General features: G+C 48.2%; 1 protein-coding gene across 1 annotated transcript in view; it reads right to left on the bottom strand.

Annotated features, from left to right (window-relative positions):
* The window catches only part of UNC80 (unc-80 homolog, NALCN channel complex subunit), a 122748-nt gene that overhangs the window by 89707 nt on the left and 20817 nt on the right, over positions 1–12224 (bottom strand). The window contains 4 exon segments of the mRNA XM_061564383.1: positions 888–1019; positions 1608–1874; positions 7332–7603; positions 11222–11404. Of these exon segments, the coding sequence (XP_061420367.1) occupies positions 888–1019; positions 1608–1874; positions 7332–7603; positions 11222–11404 (854 nt within the window).

Genomic DNA, 12224 nt, shown 5'->3' with positions numbered 1-12224 from the left:
GGGTGGGGCTGGGTGGGGAGGGGCTGGTCACCCGTGGTGCCCTTATAAAACTCAACGTTTAACTTACTCACGCCGGCTTGTGCCCGCCCACACAGTCGGGCATATTTGCGGAACACACCACGCCGCCGTTGACCCTGGCCATTGATCGAGCAACCCAACGTTCCTACCATCTCCCTCCGCAGGAATGTGTAAAAGGAGGTCGTGGGTTCGATCCCAACCCTGACCCATGCTGTATATGTGGAGTTTGCATGTTTTCCCCGTGGTCGCGTGGATTTTTCTCCGGGTCCTCCAGTTTTCCCCTCCACATTTAGAAGCACGCGTTTGAAGAGTATTTGGCTACTGCAAATGTCCACGCGGTAAGCCACTTCGTTGAGCTATCATTTGTGGCCAAGTGGCTTCTAAAAACAAAGAGCTACATAGCTCAGCGGGGGCCTTACCTGGTAAAATAAAAAAATTAACCCGTAAAAACAAAGTTTTTCACTATAAATCTTTTATATGCGTGGCGGCTAGAGTCCTCTCGTCCTCTGGCTTGAGATGGCTGCCACCTATGGGTCAGATGATTGCCTGCCACCATTAAGCGATTGGTAATTAAATATAAAAAAATGCCTAAAGAGTGTAAAAATTTGGAATTTTTTTCACGAAAATTAATTGTCACGCACAACGAGTCTGTGTGCAAAATGTCAGCTCGATTGTATCACGGGAAGTGGGTTTAAAAACGACCGAAAGATTTCCACGGTCGTAAGCGCGCAAGCAAGCAAACAAGCAAGTGAACTAAATATAAAGGATTTAAAAATAGTTTATAGTTTAAAAAAAATGTGTGTATAGTTTAAGTGACGAACGAGCGAGCGAGCGAACGAGCGAACGAGCGATGGGCGAGCGGCGGGCACCAGGGAGCGCAGGCGGTCGCCGGAGAGGCCGCGGTGGCCCTCGCCGCAGCCGTACGCGCAGCCCAGGGACTTGATGACGCGGATGAGCATGATGAGCGCCAGCTTGTGCATGCTCTCCGCGGGCCCAGCCTCCTGCGCACAAACACACAGATTACCCCCCCCCCCCATCTCCCGTGTAGCGTAGCTCAACCTTGCAAGTGTATCGCTGCAAGTGAAAACACGAAATTTTAAAGCGATGTCTGAAGTTTGCCTTCCGATTCTAAATACGGCGCGTCACGTTGCGTGATAGGAACGTATTTCCGACGTTGTTGAAGTTTATTTCGTTCAACGAGGTGAGAACTCACGAGACCAAGATGAGTCTCATTTGCTGCAGTGACCCGGGTGACCGAAATGACAAAAAAGCTAAAATTATCAAAACAAAGTAATCGGAACGTAAACAAATACAACAGTGTCACACGAGTAATCGAAAGTACCGCGAAACAAAAATCAACGTTAAATCAAAGCTCAATATGAAATTCCCTGCAGCACGGATCGTGCAGATTTACCCCCGGATTGAACAAAGCACAAATTACAAAACCGAGCCCACACAAACACTAAAACGTGAAACAAATGTTGGCTTGACTCTCGTACTAATATGTACACAAACAACGACATGTCATCAAGAGTAATCGACAGTCCACAACAAAGCAACAGGTGTGTGCGTGCCCCCCCCCCTCCCACCTTCTCCCCCTGGACTGGCGAGCTCTCTCCTCCGCTTCCTCCGCCGCCCCCTCCTCCGGAGACGCCGTCCTTGCCGCCCCTCGTCCGCGGGGCCCTGTCGCCCGTCTGCTCCTGCGGGTGGCCGTCGTCTCGCTGGGCGCTGCCGCGTTCGTCCGTGGCGGCCACCAGCCCCAGCTGGAGCAGCACGTGTATGATGTGCAGCGCCGTGTCGCACACGCGCGAACTGATGTCCCCGCCCAGCACCACGGACAGCGCCCGCGCTATCACCTGTGGGGGGGGGGGGGCAGTGACGGACTGGGACTGAAAATCGGCCCAGGCGTTTGTAAACACACCGGCCCAAATTCGGGCTAAGAAAAAAAAATTTGGAGTTTTAAATGGGATGTGCAATAAACGGCGACGTGACGTATGAGCGTGATTTTGCCGTGCGATCTCATGTGGGCTGGTCATAAAAGACAAATGGGCCGGTGAGGAAGAATCGTTGGGGCTGCTGGCCGAATAATGAGACTCAATGCCAACTGAGAGCGTAAATAAACAATGAAGCGTACACATTAGCGGTAACAAAATATTGTAATTAGAAATAAAATAAATGTACTCTGATCACATTTGCAATTTCCCCCATGGACTGCTGCCCGATGGCCCAGTCCCGGGTTTGGCTGCGGGGAGAAACACTGAGCCGGAGCATCTGGAGAAAACTCACGTGGCCACAATAATAATAAACTCGATTTTATAGAGTGCAATTCGACTGGACGTGTGTGAAAAAAGAGTTTAGTAGCTTCTCGGATTCCTCCAGTTCAAATAACGTTTTTCATTCTGAATTCGCACACAGGCCTCAAAAGTGCTTTACACGAAGGCTAAAGTTAAGGTGAAAAGCCTGTTAAATATGTGAGCTTTAAGACAACATTTAAAAGGTGTTACAGACTGCAGATTCCCTAATGGACTGACGAAAGGAATTCCACAATCGCGGAGTGTCCCTGCGAATAGCTCTGTCTCCCAGAGAGCAAAGTCTGTTCTTTGGAGTGATGGGTAGTAGAGGAGAATCAGCAGATATACGTGCGTTTTCACAGTGTAATATACAACTTAAGCAGATCGGTGAGATGTTTAGGAGCCAGCACATTCAAGGCCTTAAACGTGATAAGAAGAATCTTCAAGTCGATTCTGTACTTTGCAGCGAGGCGGTACAGGGAGGAAAGAATAAGAGTGATACGGTCACACAATTTATATCTGGGTTCCAACCTGGGCGGCCGTGTTTTCAATATATTGTAGGCTATTTAGAACGCTTTGAGAAGTACCAGCAAGTAAGGCATTGCAGCGATCCAACATTTAAATAAAGGCATGAATCAACGCCGTCTCAGCATCAGGGAGGGACAGCATAGGCCCAAGTCGGGAAATTCATAGGGGACATCGGGAAAACGTCACGCAGATAGGTCACCAACATACCCGTTGTGTAAACCGCACAATGAACGGCAGTTTGAACACAAGAGTGCAGCATCCAGAACTCTGATTGAAATGGAAATGTTGTGCGTAGATGTATTGAATTTGTATGGCCAAACATCCTGCGCAATCATCAACAATTTTTTTTGGGCAGCGCCTCATCCCAGCAGTATATCGACAAATGGCTGTTACATGTGTTTCATCCCACTGGATAATAAAACCAAGAACAATTTGCATTATCTTCCACAGCAACAATTTAATGTTTGTTTGTCTGTCATGCAATTATGAAATGAACAAAACTGTGATAATACAACACATAATACACTAAATTACACTAAATGGTGTATCCATCAGTATGGAACCATCAGTATGGAACCATCAGAATGGAACCATCAGTATGGAACCATCAGTATGGAACCATCAGAATGGAACCATCAGTATGGAACCATCAGTATGAATACACAAGTTATCAAGTTGTCACTCTGTTGGATTTACGCATGAAAATAACACGTTAAGGATAAAGAAGGCCAGTCAGCCGAACATCAAAAAATCTTCCCTTCTTCTCAATAAAATCAACAAAAGCTCTCACCCTTGGAGCACCGTGTAAAATGCTTTTGCTGTGCGATAATCTGGGCACCAACACCTCTCTGCCGTATGCACCGCAGCTCAGCAACGCCCTTTGACAACGTGGAAGACGCTCTGAATTTAATCCAAGATTATAATATAACCAGGCTGGAACGCCGCGTAATATAGAAGTTTGCACGCCTGTTTTATTTTAGCCGTGCACACCGGCTGGGCGCAAGACCAGCGGGGAGCCCGCCGCTCCGTTGCCTCGCTCACCGTGGCCAAGATTTGCGGCAGAACCCCCCCCCCCTCCCCGGTGATGGAACCGGCGTCCCACCGACGGTCGCGCCGAGCTCCACTCACAATCGAGGAAACACCATTGGAACCTCATTTGCCAGTAAAAAATATGATACATTTTTTTTTACCCTTCTATTTGGCAACAAAACTGACACCTTTTTTTACAAGGAGTCATGTTTGCGTAGACCGCAATACCTGCAGTCATAATGCAAACAAAAAACATAACTCTGATATTTACACCATTGGAACCTCATTTGCCAGTAAAAAATATAATAATTGGTTTTTTACCCTTCTATCAGGCAACAAAACTGACACCTCTTTTTTACAAGGAGTCATGTTTGCGTAGACCGCAATACCTGCAGTCATAATGCAAACAAAACACATAACTCTGATATTTACACCATTGGAACCTCATTTGCCAGTAAAAAATATAATAATTGTTTTTTACCCTTCTATCTGGCAACAAAACTGACACCTTTTTTTTGCTTACCCCGAGCTCTCATACTCTGATGGTGCATTGTCTTTGAGTTGTGCGCCTTTTGGCGTCATCTGGTCCAACCCATCTGAGACTAGGCTTTAAGGAAAGCTGTCTCGGGTGTGGACCAATCAACTTCAAGGGCAGTGCATACATTATCAGAGATATGTTTTTTGTTTGCATTATGACTGCAGGTATTGTGGTCTATGCAAACATGACTCCTTGTAAAATAGGTGTCAGTTTTGTTGCCAGATAGAAGGGTAAAAAAACAATTATCAAATCGAGGAAACGTCTCCGTGAACCAACACGATGGGGGGTCGTTAATGGTACATCGTCATCATCATCATCAACAGCAGCTGTTACGAATCTACTGCTTGATGAAGGCCTCTCTAATCCATCGTCATTCACTCATTGATCATAACGATTCTTCTAAGCTCCTAAACACGGGGTAATTGTAATGCTCCATCTGCACGGAGACGCATGCTCGGGGGTGTTCCCTCCCTCCTTTTGCTTTCTCCCGACACTGCATCAAAATCATAATATTACTTTGGAGCCCTTTCTTTAATCCACTAGTGGATGAAGGCTCCCCCACACCCTTTGGCCATGCGGGTTATTTTTTTTACCATGCTTCACGATATTGAGCAGTACAGGTTGGTCCATTGGGGGATCGCGGGGGGTGGAGGAGGGTGCTCAGAACTTCTGCAGATGTCACTCACCACCGATGTTAGCCATGGCTGCGAATCAGATTGTCAGGTTCACAGTGGAGTGTGCTAACCACTTCCCAACCACTCCTCCCCTTGTATTGCGATACACCTCATCAGTCGCGGCTTGTTGAACTCGCAGTCAAACTGAGTGCCGTGCAAGTCAGAGACATCGCATTATTGACTGTTGAGAAATGTAAGTTGTCTTCGGCAGGAGCACATCGCTAGAAGGGATGATGACCAATTCTGGTGATGGGATGAAAGCCCAAGGCGCACACTAGAGCACGACCGATGGGGAGATGGAGCAAGTGAGATCAGCCCGCATGCACGGACGGATTGTGATATCGCACCACCAACCACGAGGGAATGCTGACGGCGCGAAGATGGGACTTCATCCAGCAGCGGACATAAAACGGCTGACGATGTTGACATTTGAACTCGCGGCGAAACGAATGGCGAACGCATCCAGACGAATCAATTAGCGCGAACGCAGCCCGAATCCCACTGGGACAACCACCGGGCGGGTAGCCGCCACGCAACCGGCCAAGGGGAGAGATGCCGCGCATGACAGCGGGCGCAGAACCGAGCCGCGTCCCCGTGGAGCTGGCGAGAGTGCGGGCCGGGCAGGCGGCGGAGTGCCCTCGGGGTCCCGTCGTGTTCAGGCGGAGTCGGGTCGCGTGACGCAGCCGCTGGGGATTTCACGCGAAAGGTCGCGGCGGATGGAACGGCCACTCGCCCCAGCCCCCCGCCCCCCCCGTGCGTTTCGTGCGCGAGACGAAGCCCCCCGCCCCCCCCCGTGTGTTGTGTGCGCGAGACGAAGCCCCCCCCCCCCGGCCGAGGGTTTGGCGTCAAAATTGGGGGGTTATGAGAGAGGGCGGCGCATTGCACGCGATGGAGAGCTGCCGCGGGGCAATGCCCTTGTTGGAATAGCAAACAGCAAGCAAAAAACATGGTTGAAAACGTCCGCGTGAGAGTTAGTATTATATGAGTTATCGGGAAGGGTTGTAGTCTGAGCTGACGTGGGGCAGGAGTAAGATAAGCTCTGTCCGATGCTTGGGGCGCAGCGACCTCCTGCCTGATATGCGGGAGGTCGTCCGACCATTCCTGACCCTGACGCCTGCTGCTGTATATTTGGAGTTTGCATGTTCTCCCTGTGGCCGCGTGAATTTTTTCTCCGGGTCCTCCGGTTTTTCCCTCCACATTTAGAATGAAGGTGCGTTCAGAGCAATTGACTGCTGTACATTTCCACGTGATAAGCCACTTCGTTGAGCTATCATGTGTGGCCAGGTTGCTTCTGATAAAGAGTGATATAGCTCAGTGGGCCTTAGCTGGACAAAAAAAAGTTTAGTTTTAGTTTACATGCAGTGTGGATCCAGGTCAGGCATGCAGCGAGCTTCGCTTCAGGTTTTTCCAGCCAGAGAAAAATCAATGCAGCCAACAGCCGTGAAAATTAACAGGTCTGGAGACAGCCCAGCAGCGCCCATTGAAGCACAGAAGAGTACCTCCACTACCCTATTGTATTTCGATTTAAAGCTTTCGTGACTGCAGGGATTCATCTTCTTGGTTCTTTCGGTAAAGTCACGTAGAATGGAAATAATAAAATAATAAAAATACAACATAATAAAATAATTCTCACGACGTTTCAGCCACAACGCAAGCAGCCGTCCTCAGGTGGAGAGCAGGTCTGTCGAGTAGACAGAGTCTGAATGACACACTCCAGGCTTGGAGCGACTATTTAAGCTGGAATGGAGGGGGAAGGGCGCCTTGACAAAAGAATTTGCATATCAAGATGAATTTTGCATATTTATGGGTAATGCAGATACCCTATTGTACTCTCTACTGCTCATTTGTTTCTGTCAATTAAAATACACACTACCTGAACCGGAGCGAGCCACGGCTGTTAGAGAGATGAAAACAGTCGGGCGTGGTGCTGGCCACACCAGCCTCTCGTGCACCGTGCCGGCCTTAATAGGTGCTCGCAAACAAAACTCGCCCCAGCAGTGCGAATGGCTGCTGCACATTGGAATCGTTGACGCGCACGCACACCAAAGACGATACAAAGATCCCCCGCGTGGCCTTTAGCGGACTGTTGGAGCAAGCGCTGCAGCCTTGTACGAACGCACAAAGAAAATAAAAAAAGAGTGCTCGCTTATTAGCCTTGACAAGACCGTCGGCGGCGAGTGCTGTTAGCGAGCACCTCTGAATCACCAGCACACACGCACGCACGCACCGGCACGCACGCGAGCTGCACGTCACCTGGTAGTCGAGCGTGCCATCGCGGCAAATGTACGAGCTGGCATCCTCCGTGGGTTCCACGGGGTCCTCGACGCCGGAGTAGGTGAGGCACGAGTCGGTGAGGCTGCGCGGGAGGTTGGCGCAGGCGAGCGGCTCACGCGGCATCTCGGGGATTGCCGTCTGGCTACACAGCTTGCGCATGTGCTCGGCGAAGAAGTCGGAGTAGCCCACGTTGAAGGAGGCGAGCGTGGTGTTGAACGTCGCCACGCTGATGGTGGAGATCTGAGACTTGACTGTAGGGCAACAGCAAGAGCACGGGATGTCTCCGCTGGGTGTTTGGTGTTAATTCTAGATTTGAAGCTTTCGTGACTGCAAGGATTCATATTCTTAGGTTTTTTCGGTAAAGTCACGTAGGTAAAATTTTTTAATTAAAATGTATAAAAGTTAAATAAAAATAAAATAAAAATCACGACGTTTCGGAGGCAACACAAGCTTCCGTCTTCAGGTGGAACCGTCACAGCACGATAGCCGTATCAAATAAATGAGAAATTCCAAGAGATACTAGAGAGAGATACTACCCCGTATATATACTGGTTGAGGGGTTGTATATCTTGGAATTCCTCATTTACTTGATACAGCAAGCGTGCTGTGACGGTTCCACCTGAAGACGGAAGCTTGTGTTGCCTCCGAAACGTCGTGATTTTTATTTAATTTTTATTTTATTTTACTTTTATTAATTTTAAATTTTTACCTACGTGACTTTACCGAAAAAACCTAAGAATATGTTTGCTGTTATTTCGTTGCAGCGGATTGCACGCTTGTGGATTCTCTCTTTTTTGATGTTGTCAGTCTCTCGGTGAAAACGTTCGCCAAGAGACTTGACAGCAATGAAGATACGAATAGAAGTAACCCGAGCTTTTTGTTCGGTGTTTATCGACCGGTTGTTATAATTTGTTGTTTTCTTTGATTGTTGTGTTTGCTGTAATGTCAAGTAACTGCAGGTCAGGGTTCACAGCAATACAAATAAAACACAAATAGCGCACGTTGTGTTTTTTTTATGTATAGATTCTATAGTATACGAACTTTGAAAGAAAATCCGATCTTGTTTAATTATTTATTGCCTTGCATATTATCTTAAATTTAGCACACATGACAGTTTGTCCGTGTTCGTTTCTTAAGCTTATATAACCAACATTTTCTTGGGAAAATAAAACAGGTTATGTGAGCTGTTTCATTGTATTTCTGAAAACCTATTCGAGATGTAAATAAGGTTATGAATCAAGTTATACAACATTTACTCCATTAAACCTATTTTTTAGTTGAAATAGAGTATACGGATAACGTAAACATTTACTCTCCACCATTAACACGTACAGAAATTTCGATTTAAAACTTTCGTAACTGCAGGGATTCATCTTCTTGGTTCTTTAGGGAAAGTCACGTAGAAGGAAAATAATAAAATAATAAAAATAAAACATAATAAAATAATTCTCACGACGTTTCGGCCCAACGCAAGCACGCTTCAGACTCTGCCTTCTCGACAGACCTGTTCTCCACCTGAAGACGGCTGCTTGCGTTGTGGCCGAAACGTCGTGAGAATTATTTGATTATGTTTTATTTTTATTATTTTATTGTTTTCCTTCTACGTGACTTTACCGAAAGAACCAAGGAGACGTACAGAAATGTAACACTCTTACACAGTTTACAAACACACGTAAATCAAACGTCCGTGCTGTCACTGCTGATACACGAGACAGCACAGCTCACGCCCGACAATGAAAGGTCCTCCCAACTCTGCCTGAAAACAAACGACGGCTGAAATGCTCACAAAGACGCGTTCTGGGTGTTAATGTCGCCACTCCTCCTGCAAACCTTCACCGTAGGTGGCGCGCGGAGACAATCTAAACATAGTGAACGAAGCAACAACGGAACGCAGCACGTAGATCTGTTTCTCGGGGCATTTGCACAGAATGAAGACGACAGCACGCGGAGTTTGTAGGCGCTACCAGTGAAATCCACTGAACTCGTCTGCGCTTCGTTACACTCGCGCGCAATGCAGCAAAAACGTGGCCACACTCAAAGCGTTGCGGGCCAAGTTTTTACGCATTTCCTGGCGACACCGGATTGATAACATCGCGAGAGTCTTGTGCCGTCAAGGGCAAAGTTCAGTGGATTGCACAGCCACTGTGCACCGCACACAAACAATGCACAGCAAGGTGCTCAAAGAGACACTGGTTTTAAAGAGGCATTGCTCATTGAAAAGCCGAGCTACACGTGAGAGCATTCTTACTCCGCACTCATTTAGTGCAAATGAAATAAAACGTCCACGAGTGTGGCCGATAAATTCGCGAAAAGTTTAATTCATCTCTGTAAACATTAGAAGGCTGCAATGCAACGGTTTGGCATACAAGCCGGCGAGTCGATATCCGTGCAATTGCTCAACTGCATTGCAAGAAAGTCCGTCTTTGAGGATGCCTGCGAAATTTCTTTACAAGCACTGAAGAAAGTGACACCTGGTGCCATATTTCACACGGACTTACTTTTATGGGAATAGACTCTACAGAGTTCAGATTCCCCCCCCCCCCCCCCATAACGGGACCCAAGTTTTATGGCGTCGTAAATAAAGCGTGCAAATCTACCGGCCTCTGACAGTTATTATGGTTGCTTCCAGGTCATACCAAATAGGCAAGGGCTCATATTTTTCAAAGTCTCCTCAAAATCTCTGCACAATGTCTCTTCAAAAGCACCTTGTCCTGCTCATAAATGATGTTCATATTTCCAGTGGCCCAACCCCGACACAAGCACTCAACGACTACGCGAGAGACAGGTTTGGTTTGTTCATTTACTTATAGGGGCATAAAACGGTGATGTACTGTATAACGACACGGTCATTTCACTGGGCCCTTTATTCCCTATGGCAGCTGTGCATTTCATGATGACACATTTAAAGTGAGCCTTTCCAGGATTTAGATTCGAGCGCCACGGACAAATCGTGTGCTGGGCTAATTTTCACACCGCCTTAACTGCTTTCAGATTATCAATGTGGCTCCAAGTCAGAGGAAGATGCTCGCGCAGTCAGATTTTCTTTCAGCAGCTGCAGCCATAATCAGCACTTTCTCACGCTTCCAAATAAGGACCTGAATAAAGACTTATTATCCGCTCATGAGACGTGAACATCGTGCCACGGTCTGTGCACAGCTGAGTCCGACAATGTACCCCAAAATAAGGGCAGGGTCAGCATTCCCTGCTGAATTTTGAGAAGCATCGGTTGATTGCGCTAAATGCGATGGAGGCACATTTGGACAAACACATTTGGCAGTACAGCTCTACGAAGCGTTTTTGGGTCATCCCGCGTGTTGTTCAACTTTTTTTTTGCTACACTTCCAGGGACCTTTCTTTGGCTCCCAGCACGTGGAGCGAAACGTTGGACATCATGCCGAATAACATGCGGTGCACAACCACCCCCCCCCCCCCCAAAACACATCGGAGAGCTATACAGGGCAAATGCAAAAAAACCTCAACGGCAAACACTGACCATTTTCTTGAGCCATGACGAGAAATAAAGGGCCCTCTCTTACTACTCTTAGTTCTTTCGGTAAACTCACGTAGAATTAGTTAATTAATAAAAATTAAATAAAAATCACGTTTCGGAGGCAACACAAGTCTCCGTCATCAGGTGGGACCGTCACAGCCAGATTTGCTGCATCAAGATGATTAATTTTAATTTCATTTTCTACCTACGTGACTTAACCGAAAGAACTAAGAGTATGAATCCTTGCAGTCACGAAAGCTTCAAATCTAGAGCCCTCTCTTACTGCCATCTCTGCGTTAATCGCCGAGCCCCACTTTCACGAGGGGGAGGTGGTGGGTGGGTGGGTGGGGGGGGAAGGTGTTGTTAAAACGGCACAGACCTTCCTTCAGGCTGTTGTCCCCGTGGCTGTTGGAGTGGTCGGGGATGTCACTCAGCAAAGCATGCTGCGAGTGCGAGTGCACGACATGCTGGGAATGGAGCAGAGCATGCTGGGACTGAGCGTGCCTCGTGTGCAGGCTCTCAATCTCGGCGGTGTCTGAGCTCCCGCGCCGGGAGAACTTGCCTGCGAGCGAGAACACCCACACACACGCGCGCGCACCACACACAACGAGAACGACAACAGAGTGGCAGGGAGCATCGCCGCAGAAACTCGTCTGGCCCTCCCAAGTGAAATCCAATCGCAGCCTCACTTGACCACCGGCCAGAGCCGCGTTCTGCATTTGCTGACAATAATCGTAGCGCGGTCTCGTAAGCTCCACACCGTGTCTGCTCAACGAGACCCATTGCCTTGGCGATGAACACGTAGCGGGGCTTACCGGTAAATATTAATTAATGCTGCGCACGATGTCAAATCGACAAACGCGCACTTGCGTGCCACGTTTGGAATTTGACTGGTGGCACGAACCGCTGCGTTTTTGATCGGCAAGCCTGGTACGAATCCGATCAGGGGTTGACTGTCCCGCTCGCACACAGATCGGGTATGACCGGTGACGGGAAGTCCCCTCTGCAAGCAGCGCCTTCACAAACAAGATTCGCGCAGCAGCAGCATCAGCAGCAGCCAGCAGCAGCAGCACACCTTCCCAAAAAACACTAACCCCTTACGCCTCGCCACTGCCATTAATTAGCGCGCATCGCACGCACGCGTTTGCTCACGGCAACACGCGTGCGCGGTGACACGTAGCGCCGTCCGTCACGTTTTCATGAGATTATGTGTCCCACCTGAATGAAGCGACCGTGTGTGTGTGTGTGTGTCTCTCTCTCTATCTCTCAGGCGAGCATGCAACACAGTGATTAATGTTGAGGAGGTTGACGCGGGTTGCACAACGTCAAGGGGTTGAGGGGTTACACAACAAGACCGCTCTGGTTAACAAAACGTCGTATAT

The sequence above is a fragment of the Lethenteron reissneri genome, chromosome 33 (genome assembly GCF_015708825.2).
Source record: "Lethenteron reissneri isolate LAM-NWPU_2019-01 chromosome 33, ASM1570882v1, whole genome shotgun sequence".
Taxonomy (NCBI): Eukaryota; Metazoa; Chordata; class Hyperoartia; order Petromyzontiformes; family Petromyzontidae; genus Lethenteron; species Lethenteron reissneri.
Note: the sequence above shows the minus strand (reverse complement) of the source record. Positions and strands in the feature narration are given on the sequence as shown.